Source organism: Melanostigma gelatinosum, assembly GCF_949748355.1.
Source record: "Melanostigma gelatinosum genome assembly, chromosome: 3".
Taxonomy (NCBI): domain Eukaryota; kingdom Metazoa; phylum Chordata; class Actinopteri; order Perciformes; family Zoarcidae; genus Melanostigma; species Melanostigma gelatinosum.
The window spans coordinates 10,055,758-10,082,444 of NC_136636.1; the positions used below are offsets into that span (position 1 = coordinate 10,055,758).

The 26,687-nt window shown below is 43.1% G+C and overlaps 2 protein-coding genes across 3 annotated transcripts in view; one reads left to right on the forward strand and one right to left on the reverse strand.

Moving 5' to 3' along the window:
• Positions 1-25,963, reverse strand: part of plxna1b (plexin A1b) — a 158,175-nt gene extending 132,212 nt beyond the window's left edge. Inside the window, exons 1-2 of one of the 2 annotated variants that reach the window (XM_079265704.1) lie at positions 24,673-25,963; positions 9,361-9,543 (exon numbers count right to left, since the gene is read on the reverse strand). In XM_079265704.1, the coding sequence (XP_079121830.1) occupies positions 9,361-9,543; positions 24,673-25,854 (1,365 nt within the window). In that variant the 5' untranslated portion in view covers positions 25,855-25,963. The remainder of the gene's footprint in view (positions 1-9,360; positions 9,544-24,672) is intronic. The other variant, XM_079265705.1, reaches the window with a different exon arrangement.
• LOC306775350 (uncharacterized protein) lies at positions 112-7,045 on the forward strand. Its single transcript, XM_079265706.1, has 8 exons — positions 112-230; positions 920-1,042; positions 1,252-1,357; positions 1,777-1,847; positions 1,946-3,944; positions 4,091-4,249; positions 4,340-4,387; positions 6,317-7,045. The coding sequence occupies exons 2-8, from the start codon at positions 920-922 to the stop codon at positions 6,550-6,552; spliced, it is 2,742 nt and encodes a 913-aa protein (XP_079121832.1). The 5' UTR covers positions 112-230; the 3' UTR covers positions 6,553-7,045.
• Positions 25,964-26,687: the final 724 nt, after the last annotated feature.

Genomic DNA, 26,687 nt, shown 5'->3' on the forward strand with positions numbered 1-26,687 from the left:
AAACAATCCTACTGTTGCTAAAACTATGTTTTGAACACCAAATAGTGTCTGTAATGGTACATTACAGTTTCTCTCTGTTCATTGTCCTCCTTTTTTGCCTGCTACAGATGATAACTGAGAGTGAGCTGATTGAGACTGCTGAGAGTGAAGCGACTGACAAGATTGAGACCTCTGAGGATGGCCTGACTCAAACATGTCCACAACTTGATCCCCTCCACAGGGTTGAAAAGGTAAACTTAAGTTTGATTACATTATTTATGAAAAAACATGAAATCATGTTTCATTAGTGTGTGTGTGTGTGTGTAGTCTCCTCTCATGGTTTATAGAGACGGGTGGTATATGAGGACATGAGATATTGTCTAAATATACCAATATGTTGGGTGGGTGTGTGTGTGTGTGTGTGTAGTCTCCTCTCATGGTTTATAGAGACGGGTGGTATATGAGGACATGAGATATTGTCTAAATATACCAATATGATGGTTGTGTGTGTATGCAGCTGCCTGACTGTCGTATGTTTTATTGGGACAGCCATCTCATTAAATGCTTGTCCAAGTGTAAGTCAGTATTGTTTGTGTGTGTGTCAAGCACTTTGTTTTTTAAGAATATTTGCACAACCTGCATGTGATATGTATATCTGTTTAACTAATCAATCACAGCTAATATAAGAACTATGAAGGCAAAAACAGTCATAACTTCCACATAATGTTACACAAGAAGCACCCAGTCTTCAACAAATATAGATATGATAAGACCTTTTTTTCAGGGTCTTGATAAGGAAATGCCTCTGGAAATGTTTGGTGTCCATAACATAGTTTTAGCAACAGTAGGATTGTTTCTCTCATTAAAACTCCAAATAGTGTCTGTAATGGTACATTACAGTTTCTCTCTGTTCATTGTCCTCCTTTTTTGCCTGCTACAGATGATAACTGAGAGTGAGCTGATTGAGACTGCTGAGAGTGAAGCGACTGACAAGATTGAGACCTCTGAGGATGGCCTGACTCAAACATGTCCACAACTTGATCCCCTCCACAGGGTTGAAAAGGTAAACTTAAGTTTAATTACATTATTTATGAAAAACATGAAATCATGTTTCATTAGTGTGTGTAAGTGCAGTTGCCTCATATGGTGTATATGGAACAATTACAGTTCCTAAAAGAAAATTCTGATTCAGAAGGTCAATTGGAAAATGTAGTCAACTTAGTAGATGTCAATGTAAAACTGTCAGAAATAAATTATACTTAATTTTAACAGTGTCAAAATCATCGCCTGGTGTGCGCAACAATATCCTCCTTGGACAAGTGTGTTCATTGTGTGGGACCTGTATCCTCCTACAAGTGGATTGGCTATGAATGCAGAGGTGAGATATTTATTGAATTGGTACAGAGTTTGTCTTAGGGTATTGGGTCGGTATATTTGCTGTTCTAATGTACAAACCATTCAACAATGAAACACTGATGACAAATAATCCTTGGTTCACAACATAGGCTAATATATCAACTAGTTCTCAAAATTGTAGGATGTGTAAACATGTGTTATGATGAAGTTGAAGTAGTTAAGAGTGTGGGATATCATTCAGATTACTTAAAGGTGTTTTATTTTGCTTCATTGGCACTGACAAGATTTGTTATGTTTTAATGCTAGAGGTTTTTCTCCAATGCACCTGTTATTACACTTACAAGTGCAAACATGGGCATCAATTATCTCTTTAAAAGGGAGACTTTTTGAATAAACATGTGGTATTGAAACTTTGTACTGTATATTCAAAATGTCTTACAGGTTGTTCAGGAGTCTGGCATAAATCCTGCCTCAGAAGAATTAAAAATGATAACTTCCAATACTCATCACAGGTGAGTTGGACACAGAAAACAGAGCACATATGGTTTGCTGAACTCTTAACTGTCTGTAGCTGTCCATCATCATGTGAAATCCTTTGTTTTCTTACCAGTTTCTGGATCAAATATCAGATGATGATAAGTGCATGTCCGATGAGGAATACATACCAGACTCAGAAACAGAAGATGATGATTCAGATGCAAGCATCCCCATTATGCCTAGTCAGTTGAAAGCCGAACAGATTCAAGTAAAACCAGTACTACCTGATGTTGGAACATCTTATGGGTCAGACACGAGCGTCCCAGTTGTGTCCACTTCAGTAAAAGGTTTCCCACCTCTTGAAGATCACATGGTTGCCAATGCTGCTGAAACATCTGATTCATTGAATCCTACCAAAGACTCAACAAAGGAAAAGTGTGAAGTTGCGCTTCACGAACAACAAGTACCACATCTGACTATGACCAAAAAGAATTACTGTTATGTTTGTGGTAAGCCACAAAGCAAAATTTCCCGCCATTTGAAAACACACAAGACACATGCTGAAATTGTAAAAGCATTTTCCCTCCCTGAGCACTCAAAAGATCGCAAGATATTAGTAGAAAAGATGAGGAATAAGGGAAATTTTAGACACAACACTAAAGTTTTACAAGATGGAACAGGACCACTGAAAGTGAAAAGAAAACCAAAGGCTAAAGCACTGGCTGGAAAGTTTATTCACTGTATGTACTGTCAAGGCATGTACATTCGTAAGGAACTTTGGAGACATGCCCGCAGATGTCCCTTTAAGCCAGAAAACAAAGATGAAGAACCTGGGAGAACCAAAGTACTGGCTTTGGCTGAAGCTCAAGAATCTGCACTCTGTCAGCAGATCTCAAGTGGAGTGTGGAGGATCCTTAGTGTCATGAAACAGGATGCGGTTGCCTCAGTTGTGCGAAATGACCTCACCATTATTAATTTAGCTCAGTCACTCTATAACAAACATGGACAAGATCCTACCAAGTATGAGTACATACGACAAAAGCTCCGTGAAGTGGGGCGTTTGTTGCTATGTCTGCGCGAAGACTTCTCTGTACATAACCTAGAGGAGGCTGTTAAACCTGCTAACTTCCAGAGGGTTGTGCAAGCTGTAAAGAAAGTTTCAGGTTTTGATGAAGAAAAACACTCATACGCAAGACCAAGCCTCGCGCTGAAATTGGGACATGCACTTCAGAAAATCGGTGACATTGTTCATTGTAGGGGCCTCATGGCAGAAGATGAAGAACTGATCAAGTCCACTGACATGTTCAAGAAGCTGTACACCACCAAGTGGTCTGAGATGGTGTCTCACAGTGCCCTGAACACACTGAGTGACGCAAAATATAACAAGCCATCAACATTACCCTTCACTGAAGATGTTCAGAGCCTTCATCGGCACCTCGAGAAGTCTGCAGAAACTGCCTTTTGCAACTTGAAGGAGAAGACCAGTACTCAGAACTATGCTCAACTTGCAAAGAGTACACTTACACAAATCATTGTGTTCAATCGAAGACGTGCTGGGGAGGTTTCAAAAATGCGCCTCAAAAGTTTCCATGAAAGAGACGATACAAAGCTTCATGAAGATGTTGCCATGGGGTTGTCGAAGACTGAACAGAGACTGTGCAACTATTTCAGCCGAATCGAAATCATGGGAAAAAGGGGCAGAAAGGTTGCAGTTCTGCTCACACCAAGCATGATGGATGCTCTGTCACTCCTTACCAGTAAAAGAACAGATTGTGGTGTTTGTGCCACAAATGTCTTCCTGTTTGCGATACCCAACTCGATGAGCCACTACAGGGGACAGGACTGTTTGCGTGTTTATGCAAGCGAGTGTGGAGCAAAGCACCCCGAGTACCTCAGGTCGACACAGCTCAGGAAACACGTCGCCACACTCTCACAAGTCCTTAATTTGAAAAACAATGAACTTGATCAGGTTGCAGATTTCATGGGTCACGACATCCGTGTTCACCGGGATTTCTACAGATTATCAGTTCCCACAACACAACTGGCCAAGATTTCCAAACTGCTTTTATCGATGGAGAAAGGGAATCTTTCCAGCATGCAGGGAAAATCACTGGATGAGCTTGAAGTGGACGGTTTGTAAAGAAATTAACACTTACAACACACCTGATACTGTTTTAAATTTTATATATGCTGCCATATAATAAGCAAAAATATTTCCAACTTTGATTTGTTTTTATGTGCAGCTTTTCATGCGAGAACTACTAATACTATTTTCCAGATGAAATTGCATTCAGCGGCACTGAAGACGAGGACAGTGGGAGCGAATCCGATAACTGTGGCACAGCAGGCAGAGCATCAGAGTTTGGAACTAGCGAGCCTGTAGATGCTACATCTGACTCTACAATCACAGAGCAGGTCCATGACTTTGAAGATTCAGGTAGGTTCCCTCACTTTATACTTGTCGCTGTTCACCAAATGTTCTTTAAATTCAATTTGAAACTAAAGTATTGTGAAATTGTGTGTTTAGCAGGAACAGTGTCGTCCACAGTAACTGAGACCGCCCCTCTCTCTGAAGGTAAGCCAAGTTTGATGGTAGAGCACCTTTTAAAGTAGTTACATTAGACACAAAAAGGCATTGATGCAAGGTATAGAAGAAAGAAAAGGCAAAATGAGAAGACATACGATTTAAAAAGAGTGAGGAGCGCCCAAGTAGTTCACGCTAAAGTTCACTTTCAAGAAAAATGCAAAATAAATATTTTAAAAAGTGGTATGAATATATATATCTCTATCTATCTATATCCCTTAATTCATTGAAGATGGGATTGAAGATTGTGGTAAATATAACTAATACCAGATCTGTTAAAAAATGTATCATTATTTATAAACTAAAACATAACATGACCGTAGTGAATTTCATTCTACCCGTTTCAGGCACACATACGAATGAGTCTACTACACTCATTGGACCCATTTAAATGTTTCACCCTGATTTTCACTGTGACCAGAGACTCCTGGTCTGGTAAGAAAATTGCAGGCTTGACTAATCCTATTTAAAATATGTTGTAGTCCATACATATTTATACAGTAACCGACTGACTCACTTTTTATTGTTTTGTCTCGACTCTTGGAAATAGCTTTCAGCGGGTTTTAATAATAGTTTTAAGGTTTATCAGAAGCCATAACATTCACAATGGCTAATAATACTTTATGGAAGGATTTTGAGAAGGAAGTTATCACGGCAACAAACCATTATCATTCATGTACAAAACACATTAATCTCATCCAAGGAGACCGATGCATTTTACCAAATTCCGCTGCTTTCGATCTGCAGTCTCAGGACAGACACAAACCGTTAGGTACAAAACGTTGTAGTAAATAGCTATTAGTACCAGAAATGCTGGCACTTATTTTGCTGGATGAAGTGGCATTGCTTTTCCCCTCTGTGCTAGCACCGACACTAAATCAACACAGCTTGCCTTTTTCCAGAGCAGACCATAGTCTGAAGATTATGACTAATATTTTCAAGGTCAATATTGAACTTTCAGGCCCAATTCCCACTGTTAATCCAATGTGGATGTTAATTCAATAATTTTTTTAACTGTGAATTGGATCTTAATTAAAGTTCCAGTGTTGATTGTTCATTTATTTCTTGTTCTATGCCAAATATATGTAAAACAATATCAATATCCAGGTAACTTTCATCAAAATCCCCATAAAGTCCCTTTCTTTTCTCAGCAAAACAGTTTCAAATGTTTGAAGTCTTCAAAATGTATCCGATCAAACAAAACTTTGAGCCACGAAGTAGCCACACCAGTGATATCACCTTTTTGTTGATCTTGGTAACAATGTGGAGACAGACAACAAGAGATGTGCATTTGAATATCGGTGGGAAGAAAATGTACTTCCGCCGGTCTGCGTTGTCAGTGGCTCAGCAGAGAGCTCTAGGTACCGGTCATCTGCATGTACTGGCTACGGTGTAGTGATACTGTGCTGTTTCAAAATCTGCAAGGTTTCCCTTCCATCTCTCTACCAACTGGTGAGGTGTGTAAAGCCAACAGTCCTCTGTAGCTCCATATCATGCTAAACTCTAAGCCTGCCCACTCTTTAGCTGTCCAATCAAATGTGAAGAATTTGATCCCACTTGTTACTGTACACAGCTCAAATATTCTGTTTCATTGGAGATTGCGTCACAGTATAGAAGGTAAATACGCTTCACTGAGACTTTTAACTCAACATTGTTTTTTTTCTTTAATTTCCAATCTAGTGTGTTAGAGTACAGAACCAAAACAACAGAAATGGTTTCCCTCATGCACTGTAATGAGTTATCTATTGAAATATAAAAAGGTTCAGCCACTTTAAAATGTTAAAGATGTTATCACAGTAATTTGTTGTAAGTTTTACTGCTTAACATATTCCTAAGTGTCCGTACTTGATTGCTTCATTTTGCCAATACATTTTGTTTTCTGTTTGTGTGATCGTCTTGTCTACTTTGTATATCTTCCAGGAAAAGATGCTGGGTCCAGAAGAGGGACAAAGAAAGCGTGGTCCAAGGCTGAGGTTGCAGCAGTAATGCGGCACTTCAAAAATCACATTCGTAAAGGTCACCTGGCCTCCAAGAACGAATGCAGTCACTGCAAGTTGGTGGAAGGACCAGTCTTGGAACAAAGAACTGTGCAAAATGTCAGAGACTTCGTTCGGAATCGGGGAACAGCTGAAAAAAGACAGTCACAGAAGCTGTAAACAAATATCCTTTTTTGTTATTTTGTTTTTTTTGGCAGGAAAGTTAATGTTCATGTGTTCTCTCTCGTTCTCTCTTTCTTTCTCGCTCTCTTTCTTTCTCGCTCTCTGTCTCTGTCGCTTTCTCTGTCTCTCTCTCTTTCTTTCTCTCTCGCTCTGTCTCTCTCCCTCGCTCTCTGTGTCTCTGTCGCTCTCTCTGTCTCTCTCGCTCTCTCTGTCTCTCTCGCTCGCTCTCTCTCTGTCTCTCTGTCTCGCTCTCGCTCTCTCTCGCTCTGTCTCGCTCGCTCTCTCTCTCTCTGTCTGTGTCTCTCTCTGTCTGTGTCTCTCTCTCTGTCTGTGTCTCTCTCTCTTTTTCTCTCTCTGTCGCTGTCTCTTTTTCTCTCTCTGTCGCTGTCTCTCTTTCTCTCTCTGTCGCTGTCTCTCTCTCTCTGTCTCTGTCGCTCTCTCTTGTTCTCTTCGGTTTGTCAAGAGTTGTTTACAAAAAAATTAAGTCTGTGGCCTGAGTTTGAACTTAATAAACTTGACTGAATGATAAAGCGCCCCACCTCTTGTTTTTTTTCATGTTAAATGAAAGCCAGATATTGAAGCCAGGTTCAGGCACTCGCTGATTCTCTCTAGATAGATAGATAGATCTATCTATACACATACTGTCTCACTCTGGAGGTGGCCAACTTGCATGCCTCCAATTTGGTCATCTATTAAGATTAGTTTTGATATTAAATTAACTGTTCCAGTAATGCTGTGTCCTGTCAGGTGTGTGTATTTATGTTAATGAGGAGGGCGGGCTTATTGTCCCTTTAAAGACCCAACAGTGTTTTTTTGGTCCTCATAAGTCACACTTTTGTCAAAAATAGAAATGTCTGCCTATACCACAATAGAATTAGGTTGCTGTGTATTGAAGTTGTTTTGGTTGTATCTGAAATCTAAAGTGAGCTGAATTTTTTTCAGATTTTTTGAAGTGTTTTAACCGAACTGCCAAAGCTGTGGGACCTCAGGAAAGGGTAGTCCATCCAAACCACAACCGGGCCTGTATGGCGAAAAAGTCCGCCTATTACATATCCACCAGTATGTGTGTGTGTGTGTGTGTGTGTGTGTGTGTGTGTGTGTGTCAGGTTTTAGATATTGTTCCCTTCTATGCAAATTGAATATTTTCCAAGACCAGATTTCTTGTTTTGGGATTTTCTGTCTGAAACAGAAGGTGGCCAAAAGAAATGGAGGCTCTTTGGCTCCGGTGTTACAGACACACACACACACACACACACACACACACAAATGCAAAACAAACACACGTAAAAAACAACACACCTCAGCAACCTGCCGCAGCATTGCTTTCTCAGGTGTTCCACATAGTGCACAGCAGCACAGAAGAAAAGTCATGTGACGACAGCTAAATAAATAAGGGGACGACTGCCAAGCTAAGTGAATGGGTGTCACTTTGACAAATGCACAGCGCTGAATCTTCGTCAACACTGTATTGTTTGTTGTCTCTCGCTCCCTCATAAACACAAACACACATATTCGCACACAAATCCATGCCATCACAGGCGTACACATTATTATGCGTACTGTGAGTGACAAACACACAAACACTGCGTGCATACACAAACAGGCATTAAAGGCACACAAACACACCGGCTGATTATACATTCATAATATTGAATGGATGACAGGTCTTGTGCAGTGCGGCGGGAAACGGGGTGAATTCCAATGAGGTACCATCTAACCGTCGTCCATAGACTGGATACACACACACACACACACACACACACACAAAGACATGACACATAACAAATATTCAGGCGGCACATTAGCATGTTGCACAGATAGAATCGTAATGATGGTACATTGTAAGAGTGTACATCTCACATACAATCGCCATGTCAACCAAGACTCAACCCAACATTAATGTTCCATTTACAGTTAACATGGTGTCATTTAGGAGCTTTCTCATTCCTCCACAAGAGGACACAGCCGCCGCAGAAGTGTGCTCAAAATATGCACCCGATGTTGACACAAACCGCTCGTCTCAAAAGTGAATTACAAAAAATTTAAATGACCTGCTAAAGATGCTCTCCCAAGGAAAAGTTTAGCTGAAAGTCAAACTCTAACAGAACACGGAAAGTTAATTGGTCCATCCATCAGCGCTCTATCCCTCTGTCCTAGCCTCCATCTATACCCACCTGAATTAATCCACGCCACACAGCTGACCAGAACAGAAAAGCCATTCAGCAGTCAGAGCTGTTGGATTGATTGAAGGCGAGCTCTTAAAATTAGAGGCAGTACGAGGCGTAAGGATACAGCAGTAACATTTTATGTGTGACGTGACTAACATGACAATCGATGAGGGGTGTAGCCACAGACGGGCTTTAAATTGCTTGTTAAACGAACATGTTTTAAAGAGGCACTTGAATGCCCTGTTGGAAATGGCCACTAGCGAGAAAAATGGAGCTGACTGCGTTTAATCTTGGTGTAAAAAAGCCCATGCAAAGTGCTCAGTGTAAACGCACAACGATGAAGCTGCAAGCACACAGTTCATTCAGTGAACAATAACCAGCACGAGCGGAAAATCTACTCGCTATTCCAAACAAAACAGAAAATCTCTAAATTACTTGCATCCATTTTTGCTAAATTTCCGAGAAATGATAAGCACCAAAAAAGCAAGTTTGCGTTACACTTTAGAGGTAATTTCTCTTCAACTACAGAGCTCAAAATCAACCAAAACAAACAAACACGTCATTCCATTTAAATGGGAAAAAAAAGAACGACTGGATATAAAAAAAAGCCCAAATGGGGGAAATGAAGCGTTCCTACCTTCTTCAGTTTGCCATTACGCGTGCCAACAAAAGCCACGGTGTTGCCACGGTAGTCGTACGCCGCCACCGAGGTCATGCCGTCATCTTTGTCGATGAAGAGGGGGGTGCCCTCGATGGTGCTGGTTCCCCCCAGAGGCTGGTTGAAGTCCTGGCCACAGAAGTTATCGTCTATCTGCAGCGGCTGGAGGAGAAAAAGAGAAAAGACAATCAGACCAGAGCCCTCACAGAAGAACGCAATTGTTCTAAATTAAATTCTGAGGCAGAGGATGTCATTTTATGGTACCATAGTTCATTGTATACCCTAATAAGTAAAAAAAAAAAAAAAAAAACACGAAAGTGAACGAGGCTTTCTATGCGTCGTGTGTGTCAATTGTTTATTGAGATGTTCTAAAAGATGCCACACAGTTTATTTTGACTTGTGCACTTTTTTTTTTATTCAGTACACCCTTCCATCACAGAGTGCACTTCAAATAATGTCATTTTTTTGTATTTTGAAGCCTTATTTTGGTGAAACAGCTCAAATCCAAGAGAGGACTATGAGAGAACAGGGAATGAAACATGACAACGGTCCAGATCAAGCCCAAGAAATCAAGCGCCTTAGCGCAGTGATTTCAAAGGATGCCCCTCAAAAAAAAAAAAAATTTTAAATCTTGAAAGCAGCAGAGCTGTCTGTAAGTCCACTCACAGTGGGAATAAAGACGGGCGATATGTGCCTCATTTTCATCGCTTTTACTTGATTATCCTAAATGTTAACATGAGTCATTCATAAACACACACTTATTTCTTTCCGGCACAATGCCACCGTGCAAAACCTTCCGCATATTGTAAGGCCTTCAGTCACGGCGGTTACATGGCGGTAATGCTGGTGACCATGTGACAATATCTGGAGCATTCCCGTGTGACGAGGGGCCCATCGCCCCGGGCGATCCACTGACCCTTAAAGTGCCTTAACCAGTCACCACACACACACACACACACAGCATACTCGGTTGCCTATGAAGTAGGGTTTAAGTGGCACAGACAATGATGGTTTGTTAAACTAACACATATTGTACTTTTGTAGAAATTGGCTGATTTTGATCAGCGACACACGCCAAATATTTATCTTTTTCCAGCTTCTCAAATGTGAGAATGTGTTGTTTTTCTGGTTTGCATCATAAAGTCATCATCTTTGTTTTTTTAACAAAATGAGCAACTAATTGAAATCGTCACAATTATAGATAATGAAAGTAATAACTACTAGTCCAAGGTTTGATGATTAAAACGTTTGTGTGTTAATACAAAAAAAAAGCACTTTTTGTTGCTACTTTGGCAATACTGGGTTTGACTGAAACCAAATGTGTGCAGGCAAGACTGCAGGCGCGTGTGTGTGTGTGTGTGTGTGTGTTGCTGATTGACTGCTAAAGTGTGGAACTGAATGGGCGTCAGTGTGCATCAACCAGAGCCAACAGACTCATGCGAGTCTCTCACACACACACACACACACACGGAGTGTGTAAATGGCGGTGTAATCCAGAGTCTTATCACGACATCATCTGATTGATCCACACAGGAGAAAAGATAACACCCTCCCTCACACACACTCTACTTCCCGATCTGCCTAAATTGCCTGCAGCTCAGCACATGTCAATGTCAGTTATTCGGCCTTTTTCTACTTTCTCACTCTTTTTCTCCGTCTGCTCCCAGCTGATACAGTTACTGAACAAACATCAATATCCCCTCCTCCCTGTCCTTTTCTACCTCCTTCCTTCCATCCATCTCTTCTCGCATAATCGATTTGCATCTCCCTCTTCATCCATCCCTCCTTGGCAAGTGTCCATCGCTTGCTCAGTCACCATTTCTCCGTCCGTCCGTCCCTCACGCACCTCTTTGGACCTGCATCATGTTCTCCAAAGGATCGGGGCAGTGCAGGGTGGTGGGCTTATCAACTGGAATGCTCTGCTTTTCTTCCTTTGCACAGTGATCAGTCACATGGTCAAAGTAAAGTGTGTGGTTGTGTGTGTGTTTGATAAAGTCAGAGACAGGAACACACACAGCCATTACCTGAAACAACCTTATTTTGTAACAACTAATGGCTAAGGGGCAATTTCTTTCCTCGGAACAAAGGAGACTGACAGAAACACACGTGAGGACTTGTAAACCTGCGCGCACACACACACAACGCTTCCAGTTTTTTGGCTACAAGTAACAAAACAATTCCCATCGTCTTCATATGACATACAACTAGGGGCCATGATTTTTAACTCGTATAGTCATGGGAGAGAAATCCATCAATTTGGACTTCAGCCAGCCACACACACAAGCAATCCAATGCCGTCAGCCTAAGGAAAACAAGTTAAAAGGGTTAATCCATCTTCTATGGAGGAGACTCGCAGTCGAAAAATACTGTATACAGTAGCCCCGAGAGTCCATAAGGGTTAACACACACACACACACACACACACATCTATAGGTCTCTCTGGGGTACTGGAGGGTAAAGGTGCTATAGCTTTCCTGCAGGTCTAGACGGTTTAAACAGCAGAGATCAGCGTGAAATAAAGGGTGTTTCCCTTGAGGTTGGAAACCATTTTAATGGAGGCAACATTCTTATGTTGGTTCCGCAATTTAAGGCCTAAAAGATCCCCACGTGAATTGCAGCTGCTATTCAGAATGGAAAGAGTATTTTCCTCTGTGGTCTCTGCAGGGTTATTGGCTGGAGACCGTATTTAACGTTCTGCTGTGTTTTCAAAGACGCAGAACTCTGCCGGGGATGAAATTTTTTCCGAAAAAAAAGAAGAAAAAGGTACGAGTGTGTGTGACACTAGTAGTTTTAATCACTTCTTATCCAGTATTTCACAAAGATGTGGGCATTTGTCAAAAATATATATATTATTTGTACTTTTGTGGGTCTACCGATGGATTGCTTCGGCTCAAACTTAAGGAAATTACAAAAGTTCCAGAAGCCCATAGTTTTGTTTGACTAACACTCCAAAACCCGTTTCAGTTTATCATCATACAAGACCAACAACAGAACATATCTTGCTGCTTTAAAAAAAACTGCTGCAGATTAATATTCTTTCGTTCAACCGATCAATTAATCGACAGCTTGTTTAGGCTCTGCTGCATATTCACAAGAAGAGCACGTAAATGTAACGAGAACTAACCGTGATCTTAAGTGGGAGTTTCGAAAGGCTTAACATACAGTCTTGAGTGAAGCATTCTACTTTACGTATGGTGCGTTCATCCTTTACGTCAGCTGATATTCAAGGTCAGAGCTATAGCCTAGATACTGCTGATAATATGAGGATTGCACACAAAGACACACCAAATGTGTATTCTATATTTATATATATAAACCCAGAGTGGTCTCCAGATAACAGCTAGAGGTCACGCATGTTGCTGGTTAACAGCAGCAACGGTGGTGGTTCCCCCCGAGTGGAGCTGCTTCAGCCAATTCACATTGCAAAACGATGAAATATAGTCTTTCATATGGCACCAAACACGGGTGTGCACACATCTCTGCCCACAAGAACACTGACTGATTGCAGATGTGTGCTGGTCGCGCTGAAGGAAATGGTTGAATAATCATCCCCCTATGATTGCTATTCCTTTAACGTATTACTTCAAGAAAATATGTCTGGGCACACATAGCGCCGACCACAAGTGGAAGTTGTCAATATACTGACCTCCATTCACATGGAGGCGGGAGAATACGATATGGGCTTATGTACAGGAGCGAGGTGGTGTTGTTTGAATACGCTGCTGTGAATTATGGCTATTGGGGTGGAAGGAAAACATGTGTGGCAAACACAAAAAAAAACACTCGTGCATTTGGCAGCGAGAATTAATTAGGCAGCACGTCGCATTAACAAGCGCTATGTTTCTCCATAAAAACCTGTTTGTGAAAAAGAGCAATGCTGCTTCTCTCCCTACTAGTCAACGACCGTCTCATCATCAAGCCAACAGACAAACACATTTTTAGAATCCCCCCATTTCTGACAGTCTAAAAAAAAAAAAAAAAATGTGTGTGTGTGTGTGTGTGTGCATATATACGAACAGGAAAGAAGTGAAAGAGAAATTGACAGCCGGAAACAAAGATTATCTGGCAACTACCTGCAAGAGAGGTTCCTCTGCAGTATTCCACCCCATTTTCATATCAGATGATAAAGATACACTGTGCGCGCACACACACACACACACACACACACACACACACACACACACACACACACACACACACACACACACACACACACACACACACACACACACACACACACACACACACACACACACACACACACACACACACACACACACACACACACACAGAGTACTTGGAGTATGTTGGCAGATGCAGGTGCCTTTTTTCTGATATGCGTGTGTGCAGCAATGTGTGCATGCGGTTGGCTCCAAGCAGACAGAGCGATTCTGGGTGAGGCCAGCTCATAAATTACCCAGAAATCTCAGCGGGGGCCTTGAACTCATTGCTGGAGTTTCTGCATGAAGAATAAACAGGTGACACACTGCAGTTTGTGTGTGTGCACACCCTCGTGTTGCTTTATAAAGCAGGAGAGCAAACAAGCATCTGATGGAATCCATAGTTGCACATTCATAATGCAAAGTTTTTGTGTGTGTGTGCGCGCATGCATACGTGCGTGTGTGTGGTCAAAGTTAGTCAACACCACTGTCAAGGAATATAGATCACTCTCTTATATACTTTTATTTAGCCAGACGCAAAAGAGAATGAAATAATGCATCGCGCACACACACACACACACACACACCCACACCCACACACACACCCACACACACACACACGGGTTTGTACACAGTAGAAAGTAGCATGGAGGCCAGTTACAGTGGTTACTTATCTTTTGTGCCAGTTGTAATGTTTATTTTCTGTTCGGAAGAGATGCTTTTTGGCTAACAAACCACACAGAGAGAACAAAAGCGATAACATTATAATATCTCTATATAATAACTGTCCGAATCCCTGTTGATTTCATTTATTACATATTCACTCTTCAGATTATCGCGCCAGGAAAAGGGGTTAAATGAGTGCCATGTTTCCATCGCTGCAGATAGGAGCTGGAGCTGATGAACACCTGTGACTACTGCAGAGTCATTTGTCGGAATGAATGCAGATTGTAACCTTTCCCACTCAAGACAAAAGCCAGATGGTCGTGGATGTTAGTGGGTTTTTCATCCAGTGGGAAATGGGGCTCTGCAGGCCTGACGACGCTCGCTTACTCTGACATTTCTTCGATGGACAGCACTGACAACAGGACTCAACAGCTGCGATTCAACTGTTGGACAACACACACACACACAGCCATACATATATCACAAACACACCACACTTACTTACAAGCATGGCTGGGAAATATCGCTGTACTGATGTTGCTGTGTCTTTTTAATAATATCATGTATGGTGACACAAGCTGTGTTTCAATTCATGGAACTTAAAAAAAAAAAAAAAAAGAAATCACAGCTCTTTGCCAATTAACATGATTGTCACTGAGGGTAAGCCTCCATAAAGATGTATGTAGCACATGAATGTAACAAAAACAAGCGCAGACACACTCGCACACCTCTAAAGCCACCTCTGTGTTTAGGATAACAAGACGTAACGGTCTCACAGGGCTCCTCGCCGACGTCAGCGGTGACGCCGCTCGCTCCATGGAGACAGAGTGTGTTTGGATTGCTTGTGTCTCAAAGGTGTTCGACACAAAATGCACGGTGCAATAACATCTCAGCAGAAGTGTTTTTGTATTCCACCCGAGAGTGTTTATACTGGCTGACAATTCAAAACTCAAGGCAGGAGAGGTATAAGGTGGACAAATAAGCCGAAGGAAGAAGATTTTTTTTTTTGTCCAAACTATTTACAATCAATGAATTCTTTCCTCACAAGACTCCGTAGCTGTTTTCCAGAATATGTTACTGGATTCTAACTGATCAATAATTTAGAAAGAGAGATGACTGCACCAATTCTGTGTTCATGGTTTGCAGGGTAGTAATTTCTATGTTGAGTGCACTCCAGGCAGACACTGAAATCTCAAGGAGTTGGCACCTATTCAGAGCGCTGCTTCCAGAAGCTGTCACCACATGTTTAGACCGCAATCCAACAGAACGTTCGAGACAGAGAGGAGGAAGAATATATCGTGTATGGAAATGTAGAGGAAGAAATACACCCGTCACTACATGGAAAGAAGCATACAGTCTGTTGAAAATAAACCAATGTCAGTATGTATATGTCGGCTTAACAGGCTGCCAAGAGGAGGGCTCGTGGTCAAAAGATCATCAGTTCAAATACCCACACCAGCTGGGACATGTGGGCAGAGAAAGTGAATGAGTAACACACCTCTCCCTCCATCATCACCACACGCGCCTTTAAGCAAAGTAGTTAACCTCCGACTGTTCTGATGGAGATGCTCGGTGACCACCAGCGGTGAAAGAGTGGGTACGCAGATTTAAGGATTTCACACAACAGACTGTGTGTTCAACTGCATACAAGACATATGAAGCAGCAGTTAAAAAGGCATAGCATCAATGTGACCCGAATGAAATGCAACGCAAGACACTGCAATCCACCATATTCAGTCTGTTGGTAAAACCTTTTTTTTTTCATGTGTAACATTTCACATTTGCATAGAAATCCCACAATAAAATTGGGGGGGTGGGGGGGGGGCATTTCAGCATTTATATATTTATGTTTCAATACATATTTCATGATAAAAATAAATAAATATTCGTTGAATATATTTGCTCTTTGTATTCATTTTTAAATACGTATTATATGTAGTTTATTATAAGGATAAATGAATATTCAGGACGATATTTACTCTTTATATTAAAGAAGAGCAGACACCGATTAAAAAAGGTGAGAAAAACTCTTCTTCGAAAAACACAATTTAGTTATTATTACTTTGTGAGACTCTAACAGCAAGTTCATTTGCATTTTTTTCACATTTTCTTCTTAAATTTCTATTCGATAAAGCATAAAAAGAAACTTAAAGCATAACACAAAGACTTTTAGCATGCGCAGCACAGGCACAACCCCTGCTCCACTTTCTCTGATTGCTCCTGATAATGATGTATGCAACACACCACCCACACACACAGAACAGATCAATACATAATTACACTGACAATTAGTATCATTAGAGGGGTGCTAGAGACGGGGGTTACTTGAGCTAAACACTCCTCCGAGAGAGAACGAGAGAATTAAGCAGCTCACACACAGTCTGCATGGGGTCTTCTCCAAAAGGTTTGCTGCTCTCCTTTACTCATGAGATGAGAGCGCCGCTTGAGCGCAGAGTGGGGGCGACATCGTTAGCTCACAAAAACCACTGCAAAACAATCAAAAGTCTGTCCTGTAGACACATGAATAAAATCCCTAATTTCAAAATCAAAAACGCAAAATATTAAATCGTAACATAACCCATTAGCACCGATAACGTTTAAGGCGAGCCTGCCCGATCGGTGTCTCCTAGCTCAACTCGTTTGGACTGTCAATTAACTCTGCTCGTCAACTCTGGCTCAATTAATCAGGTGTAATTAATAAAACCCATTTGCCGGCACATCCTTTTAGATTAGGTCGGCAGAAATAGGACTGTGTTTCACAAAGACCGCGAGTGAGTCGCGTTCATTAGATGATATTCATAATGATGGATTTAATGAGGTTAGGAGCTGGTCAATTCCACTTTGTCTTTTCTGCAACAGTGTAATGAAATTCTGCTCGGTTTGTTTAACGTGGGCTCACGACTACAGGGCCGGAAGATATATGGTCCAATAATCATATCTCGTTCTTTTTATGCTGAATGGCGATGTGGGCTAAATGTCCAGTTGTACGTCAAAGCCACATGTGAGATGTCACAAGCACTTTGATTAAAACAGATGTCATATCACATGACATGGTTAAGCTACAAAATAACCGAGGACCACTTTAATTCAACAATATAATCGTGTTATTTCATTACCCCTCTAAAGTGTCATTGTGTAATTAATGTTTCTTTATAAAACAGACCAGTCGCAAGACAATTATGAACATGCACCACCTCAAATGTTGGTTTTGAGGAGCATGTGTGTTCGTATACATACTGAAACCTACACTGTGTACACACTACCATTTGACTACTTCCTCTACTCGGGGCTCATCTACCGCTCTCTCTCTCAACCACAACAGCTCCACCCATATGCTACTCTTATAGCATATGCATCAAACTGTGTCAACACACGACATCTACAAGACCGGACCACGTCTGAAACAAGTACAGGAAAATATTCATTTCTATAGGCCTAAAGAAAATAAAAACAGGTGTGTATTGAGGAAGTGGATCAGCTCAAAGGGGTGACGTTAGCAGCAGAAACACTGTCGCACCTATTCATTCTAAAAGACCATAGGCCAACAGTGTAACGCTATCACCTACTTCTACCAATGGTGTAACTCCATCACTCACCAACTTTAGACACTCTGTGCTCTACTGCATCCAATTCAGTGAGTGAGTATAATATTCTGCGATGGTGTGGGCTCTTATCAGGCAGAGGTAAAAGGATGAGTTATAGCATTTGCATCTGCTATACTCCTGTAATCAGGTTCAAGGGTGCAGCTCACCACAGAAAGTTCCGAACTCTGATAACAATGCTCCGCTCAACGGCTTGACCATAGTATAAAAAAAAACTCTCAAATCTAAATACAAACCATACATCAAACACATTACAGGGAAAGATACACAACAGCACAACCCACGCTGCCTCACAAGTCACGTCACAGCGTAGAGATGCCACGGCAACGAGCACCATCACGAAGAAGCTACCAAAAAATCGAAATAACTACAATGGAACTGCGATCATTTTAAGATTGATTTCAGGTTAAGCACCAAAACTCACCTTTGACCCCGATGGTCATGAAACAGCTGGCCTATGCAGCGTCCCAAAAAATGAATGCTTGAGATTGACTCATTGCTATGATTGATCTCCGATTGATTGATGCATCGGCTCGGGACAAAGTTCAAAACCTCACCATCCATCTGGTGATCGAGAGAAAGCAGCCTGACATTTTGAATAGTCTTTGGGTCACATGTGAGCCTCACGTGGAGACAATGGGGCTTCCAGCGGGGGAAAGGAATGTTCAAACTGGAATGTTGGTTTTTTCCATCCCCCCAAACTCCCAATTAACAAAATATAATACTTGGTATGTGATGTTTATGTGCCCTAAAACAATATCTATATTTTTTTCCATTCGTTAAAGTAAGCTAATTTCTAATAACCTAAAAAGGCTACAGCTGTTTTGTTTAATGTTTTGCTTGCTGCTGGAAATCAACATTTAATGTGATGACTTTAGTGAGTGAGAAAACATGTTTTGCAAAGTGACCCCTGAGCAAAAAGAGTCCCTGACTTTCTCCGTTTGGAGGACACCTCTTGAAATCCAGTGATATTTCATGAACACCAAAAGAGTTTTGTTGTGTTCCTGAGTCATCCTTATTATAGCACCTACTCCTAGATATACACACCCTGTCAGGTGAGCCACAACACACACACACGCACACACATGCGCGCACAGCTGACATGACAGAGAGCCGTGCTGCTGAGGAGGACAATGTGCTGGCCAGGTGACGGACACCGATTTTATTTGTGCAGCAGCCAGCGTTCAATCACCCTCTCCTCATCCACCCTCTCCTCTCCTCTCCTCATCCACCCTTTCCTCTCTTCTCCTCTCCTCATCCACCCTCTCCTCTCCTCTCCTCATCCACCCTTTCCTCTCTTCTCCTCATCCACCCTCTCCTCTCCTTCTGTCATCCACCCTTTCCTCACGCTGTTCTTGGCAGCGGCGACGAAAAGATTTCTGGGGCTATCACTCTTCCTCTCGCCCTCCTCTTCTCTCGGTCGGTGAATCACTGGCTCTCCTTCGAGCAGACCCTGGCTGTAAAAGGCTTGTTGCTCTCTCCTTGGCTGGTATTCATTCTCTCAGTCTCTCCCTACGTGCCATTTTCCCCGTTCATTCCTCTCTCTGAAACGCCCCCTAGCTCTAGTGTCATCCTCTTTAAATCCCCGTCTTGCTAGCTAGGGTCATGTGTCGTTATGTGCACGTTTCTGACTATTTTTGTCAAATCTAAAAAATAAAAAAAATCTGAAAATCACACAGAAAACAGTTGGAAATATGATTTAAAAACATGTTTTGACATTTGATTCATATCAATCTCTAGAGATGATCGGTCTTTCCAGTCAATTCAAAACTGACTGGAAAGAAAACCGACATAACTAAAAAACACAACATTTACGTCACATCCAAAACACAGTTGAACAGCCGTGACTGGAGCACAAAACATGGGCCGACATCAAACTCCTCATGACTGATAATGTTGGATATTTTCATGGCAGTAACCGTAACAAAGATCTCCATTCTTGAACTGGCCTGCAGCCGACTGGTTTGGTTTCCTGTGTTTCAGACTGCAGTCAGTGGTCCGTATGCAGTACAGTCATTTCCACAGCGAGCAAGTTCAAAATGCCTAAACACACAAATCTATGTACGATGTGAACAGTCGGTGCTGAAGTTCAGGCTTGGGAAACTTGACTGCATTCTGGACACATTCAACAACACTGACGCTATTTCCTCCTTTTTTTTGTGCATTCTTTCTCAATCCCTTTTCTCTTCCCTTTAAGCCTCTTCCTGGGCTCGCTCTGTTATTTTCACACTCACTGTGACTCGCTCATCTCCTCAACACCTCTCTTTCAAATTCCCTTACTCTCTCTCCTGCATGTTGCTTTGGCGTCTAACTCTTCCTCTCTCTCAGCCTCCCTCGCGTCCTCTCATTTTTAAGCCCGCCCACATCCTGCGCCTCTTTCTTCCTCTCTCTGGTTCAAACTAACATCTTTCTCATTTACCTCCTCTCTCTCTCTCTCTCTCCCTCCCCCTCTCCCTCTCCCTCTCCGTGTGGAAATGGGTTGTATTGATCCACTCTCAAACCGTGGAGAAGGTCAGCGGTTCACTAATAAAGCTCAGGGACAAAACAGAGACACGCAAACAAACACTGCAGCGCACACACCCACAGCAGACATATATAGCCAGGTAGCAGGGCTGTGGTGATGAACGGTGTGTGTGTGGGTGTGTGTTTGTGTGTTTGTGTGTGTGTGTGTGTCTGCTTCCTCCCGACATATTTTTCTATAACAGAGCTGCTTCTAATATGCCCAAACATTTGTGTTTACAGAAAAACAGCCACCGCCACCATCTCACTGTGCCCGTAAACATATCCCCCTAATGACGGCCAGAGGCTAGAAGTTATGATCCAGCACAAATATGAACTCCACACAGGGAGCTGACAGAGCGCCTGGCCATCCATCATGACTGTGTGGCTAACAGCTGTCCAGTGCTCCCTCTCTCCCCCCTGCCTCGCCCTCTCCACCGAACTATGACAGGGTCAAACTAAACGTATTCACCCCCCCTCCACCTCCTCCTCCTCCTCCTCTCCCACGTCACGCAGCCTTTCCCACACTGTTCACTCAAACGCAGTTGAGATGGGCATTTATGAGATTGTTGCCTCGCGGTTAGGGGAGTGCATTTGAATTCCTTGGGTGGGTGGGAAAATCTGGGTGGGGTTCAGCGCCAAATACCGGTAGCTTAAATGTTAGAGCAGGAGATCGCCAGTTCATACCCTAGACTAGCTGGAGAAATGGGGATGGGTTGTGAGTTTGTTCCTTACTTATCGTCCAACTGCTGCCAATAGCAGCCGCCAGTGGAGGACTGGCAACTGCTAGCCGGCGAGTGCAACTCTCACCTTCTTGTGCCATTTCAGTTCTGCTGTCTGATTCAGTCTCGTCTGTGCTTCTCTTTACTTGTTATTGTGTTTCGTCACGTTGCACAGCACCAGCATGAAAATGATATCGGGCATTTGAGGATCAGATCCGAGGTCCCTCGGACCACTGGCTGAGGTTAAGGTCGGGGGGAGGGCAGCTAACGTCAGGTCACTGCTTAGGGGCCAACGTGGCGGACGTCATTAACCTGCCACTGACCCCTCGAGTGCTGCTGCTGCTGTCGTGGGGTCAGCCAATCAGCTTATCTCAGAGGCTACTACATCATCATTGCTGACAGCTTATATGGGACAGCAGTATTCTTGAGAGGATGTTTTAAGCGGCGATGAATTATGAGTGAAAGTAACCCTTTTCAAAACTCCAGTAGCCATGGCAACAGGCCTGACGGGAAGACGGGGGGCTGCGGGACGGTCTCTCCGCTCGATAGGTGTTACCAATAAAGGAAATTAAGAATACACGCTGTAAGTATGACTTGGCACACCTACATCTACAGGCTGCATTGGTAGGGCTGCATTAGGTGGAATGCAAACCAGTATGTCTTATCAAAAGCAAACACAGTGCACGGACGTTTATACTATAATAGTCCTATTGAGAGTTATCGTGGCAGCAATTATTTTCTCCCGAGCTAAATGCCGATGCGGTAAAAAGCATTTCTGCACCGTGCAGTTATCTACCCGGTATGTGCATTTGCAAATACAGTATTTGACTGGCCAGGACTACGACTTAGCAGATGATGTTTCACTGCACTGCATAAAAACAAAAGTCAAATTCGCCGCCACACTAACTTGTGATTTGTTTCTAGCAGAGACATCCCGGCTAGAGCTCCTGCTGCACCAGTGCAAAGGTCTAATTGAAATAAATGAGATTGCTTGCCTTTTTCCCTCAGAGCTATTGTCATCGTGATGGGCCCGAAGACAGGAAAGCACAAAAAAAAAAGGATGAAGGCAACCCCTGAACAGGAGGGAGACTACATCTTCACAAGGCGGCAAAAAAGAGAGGAAGAAAGGGCGGTGAAGGAGGACTTGGCCGGGTCATTCACATCAATTACACCACCACACAAAACACACCTGTGCACACTAACTAATGAAGACCTACACAGAGGAAGAGCGCTATTCTTACCAAGTATGCCACTGGATTAGTTGCAACACAGGGTGTGTGTGTGTGTGTGTGTGTGTGTATGTATAGACACCTGCCAGGGAAATTGGTGTGCGCTGACATTTAAAGAAAAAGCTTTAAAAGTGTTCTTTTAATTAAGCTATCTTAAGAGAGAGCGTGATGGAGGGGATGGATGGGTGAATTTAAAGAGCACACGAGATGGAAAATGAGGTCGCCGAGACAGGTGGTCAACTAAGAGTGCCGCACACTTAACAATAATAGATGGAACGAAGACATAAGAGGTTTTTTTTTTTTTTGCAGATGCAGCCTGAAGAGAGTGGCTAAGCAAGGGGAGAGAGACGAGAATGAGGCATGAAAGCCAGAAAAAACTAAAGGACGTGAGCAGGTATGTCCACTATAGAGGAAACTAGACTGTGTGCTGTTGTTAGGGCTGGGCGATATGGCCTAAAAAAAAAATCTCCGATTTTTTTACAAAAAATCCGATTCACGATTTAAATCGATTTTTTTCCCCCAAAATTTTTTGCAGATGACAGAAGCTGTTGAAAACAATTTTTTCTTTTATTTTGTGATGATTTTCCCAAGTAGGTTGATAAAAATAAAGTGCAAACAAAACCTGAACATTGTAGAAAGGTGCCTGTAGTATACAAAAAGTATTTGGTCACTCTTTTGTTTGCCTGAATCATTTAAATATAAAATTAAATTAAACATAACATTAAATGGCATTAAATAGTAGCCTTCCATTGTAAACAACTGTGCAAATGTAACTTTTTACAGTAAGCTTTTCTAACTGAATACACTGATACAAACACAGCATGAAATAAAATGTATATGACCCTTTAACATTCACATTTTCAAAAGTGCAACATCTGATCTAACATCAACATAACATATTTTGCACAGTAAATAAGTGCATGTAAACAAAATCAAGTGCATTCACAACATAACCAACAGTATTAAACAGTAGTGCATGTTTTTTCTAAATATTTTTTGCCAGGAAGACAAGCCTGTCTACTACCTCTGGCTTCAGGCATGCACGGTGGCATGTAACAATGCCCCCCCCCACACACTGAAAAGCCTCTCAGAGGGGGCACTTGTAGCTGGCACAGAGAGGTATTTCTTTGCTAAAGTACTTAGCCTTGGAAAGTTAAGTTGGTGACGCTTCCACCAGTCAAGTGGATCGGTGTCTGGGTCAACCTGCTGGACCACAGGTCAGTTGTTGCGGAGTAGAATGACATCCCCTCCAGCTCCGCAGAGATCCTTTGGCGTGTACTATTGTACAGCCGAGGCAAGGCAACGTCAGAAAAATGTTTACGGCTTGGTAGCACGTACCTGGGGTCCAAAGCTTTGAGAAGGTGAATAAACCCCGGCTTTTCCACGGTGTATATGGGCACCATATCTTTTGCGATATACATCGCGACTGCATCCGTGATGGCTTTCCACCGGGCACTCTTCTTCTCATGCGGAGTACAGTTGGTGAATGTCTCCAAAATGCTGGGTTGTTTTTGTGAGGTGGCGGCGGCAGCAGTGAAGCTGCTGGCCGCCATTGTTTTAGTTTGTAAACAATGCGCGCGCACTCTACTACGGGAAAAAGGGGTGGGGGCGATTTTCTCGATTTTCAATAAAACACATCGCCTTAAAGCACACATTCGAATTAATCGATTAAATCGATTTATCGCCCAGCCCTAGCTGTTGTGTAGTAGTGCCTTAAGGTCTCTCGTGTGAGTGTATGCATGTGCGTCTGTGTGTGTGGGGTCCTCTGTAAAGCATGCAGGGCCATGCACCGTGGATCAGTTAGTAAAAACCCAGTCTAGCTCAAGCCGTCCCCCAGGATGTCACACTGCAGTGCACCGAACCATGCAGTGTGTATGTGTGTGCGTGTGCGTGTGCATGAGTGCTACTCCTGAGTGACATTTCACAAATCCAGGTGACTGGGCTAATGATGTCCCCTGCCTGACTAAATCAAAGCACCAAGAGGTTGTTCGGAGAGGGGGAAATGGGCAGAAAGAAGTGAAGTAGAAGACAGCAGGAGAAAGAAATGAGAGCTGTTCACACTTTATATGAACCACTGCAGGCCTGTAGAGTGGAGAAATAGGCAGCAGACAGTTTCAGGGACACAAATTTGTCAAGATCAATACTAGTCTTTTATATCTTAATAACACGTGTGTGTGTGTGTGTGTGTTGATACTCATGTACGCTAAGAAGGATAGAGTTTCAGCAACGTTTTTGAGAAAAGGTTTTGCATGGTGTCATACTTTGCCAACGCTAATGCAGTCTTAAATACATTTAACAGTCAAAACATAATATGTGTGCCCTGACTGATAAGTAAACGGATTCACTCTGAGGGAAGAGGCTGTAAAGAAAGTATCTACTCTGCAGAACTCACAAAGAAGAGATTTGAGCTTACCGAGTTGATGCAGGCGAGCTCCTTGTTGAGCAGCCAGGGCAAGGAGAGCTTCCCGTATCCCTTGTAGCAGGACCGAATTCTTTCTTTGATCTTCTCTTTTATCTTCCTCAGGGTGAACAGACACAATGCCGACTCTTTGGGTGGTTTGGCCCGATTCTTCTGACCCTGAGAGAAGACCGTGAAGAGGATGTCTTCATTCTCAGAGATCCCCAGAGAGTTGGCGAGCTGCCGCCCTGGCCGAGCCAAGAAGGCATCCTGAACCAGGCGGTACTCTACTCCATCTTTAGTGCAGCCAATGGGGAACTCAACGTAGGAGTAAAACTTGGGGTCGTCCACGCAGAGGCGGACAATCTTAGAGGTGAAGAACTGCTCACCGCTGGCATCGGGGGACGTCAACTGGGTATCCAGCTGCATCGTTAGATAGTAGACAAACTGCTCGCTGCTGAAGCTGTAAACGTAATAGATGTCGAAAGCGGGGAACTTGGACAAAGTGTCAGAGGGGATCTTCAGCTGAGAGGAGACAAACTCATCCTGATAGACGAAGCTGAACATGTCGGCATTTTCTTCGTTTTCCATCAGCTTGCGGCTGGACAAGGTGGGGAAGTACTCAGACTTGCCGTCGATGGGCGTTCCTATAAATAGCTTGCTGGTCGGACTCTGGGCGGAGCTTATGATGACCCCGGACATGGTACCCGACTCTGCCACGCTAGAGAGGTAGTGCTCCTTGCGGTGGTGGGGCTCGCCCAGCTTAAAGAGGTCATCCAGGCGAAGGAACTGGCAGATCCCCTGCGAAGTGCTGCCACAGGCAATGAGGCGGTTCTGTGCGTAGTCTATGAGGAGAAGCTTGTTCACATTGGGGGTCTGGGCCAGGTCATGAGGGCAGGACTGGACACTGGGCGGAGGGTAGCACTTCTCATTGTCCACCACTGGGCCCGTCATGTGGCTGCGCAGTTTGGTCAGGTTGCTAGACACCTTGAAAATCCAGTTGACAGCTCCCACATAGACTTCTCCAGTTTTGTTGTGGATGGCGAGATGTGTAAGCCCCGACTCAGAGGGGACAAATCGTTTGAAGGGAGGGGGTTGGCCTCCAGAGAAGGATGAGCTCATGATAAGCAAAAGCCCCAAAAGGAGAAACAAGTTCCCCTGGCCAGGGGTAGCCGCTGACCGAGCTAGGGGACACATCACTGGGCTGTCTAGAGGCAAGGCTTAGGGGGTTGGGGAGGAGAAAGAGGAGGAGGAGAACAAGTGCTGGTCCCAAGTCAGGTTTTTCTTTCGTTTTCCACTCTTCTGTCCAGGAATAAGGGAAGGCAGTTTGAGGGAGAGAAAGAGAGAGAGAGAAATATGGAGAGAGGGGCAGCAAAACTCCTATTGATCCGCTGTCCTGTTCTCAGCGTTGCAGGCCGTCATCAGGAACATCATCCACAGAGGCACGATGGGGGAGCCCTGGAAGGCAGAGAGAGAAAACACGGTGAGCGTCCAAGGAACATTTCCTATCGATTATGCATCAAGCAGGCAGAGAGGCTGAAAAGGCTCTCAAATTACATCGCCAAAATTAGAAGGAAGAAAAAGAATCACGCTGACATTTGCCTCGGTAATAAATAAATAATATCAAATCAAGTCTGGAAGGCAAATGTGTGTCTGCATTTAATTATGAGGGAAAATAGCAGGGGAGGCCCGATTATTAAAGGCTCTGTACACATAATGGGAGTCTTGCTGGAATGAGTTAATAGATTTTACAACATTCAACTCTTTTAATATTTCATAACTTTTAACTTTGCCATGGTGGCTTTGGCGGAGGCATGTGTTTAAGAAAATGCCAGGGGCCATTGTTACATTGACAGCAAGACATTTATAGGAAGGTCTGCTCGAAGGCTTTCCCGTCAGGGTTCCAACGGTATCAACACGCTGAACAGAAACAGTAACCCCTTATTGTAATCACGCAGTTCTGTAGCCACTAGCCAGGCATCAGGCTCTCATGGCAGCACAGCAGGTCGCAAGCAACACACTCTGCCTTC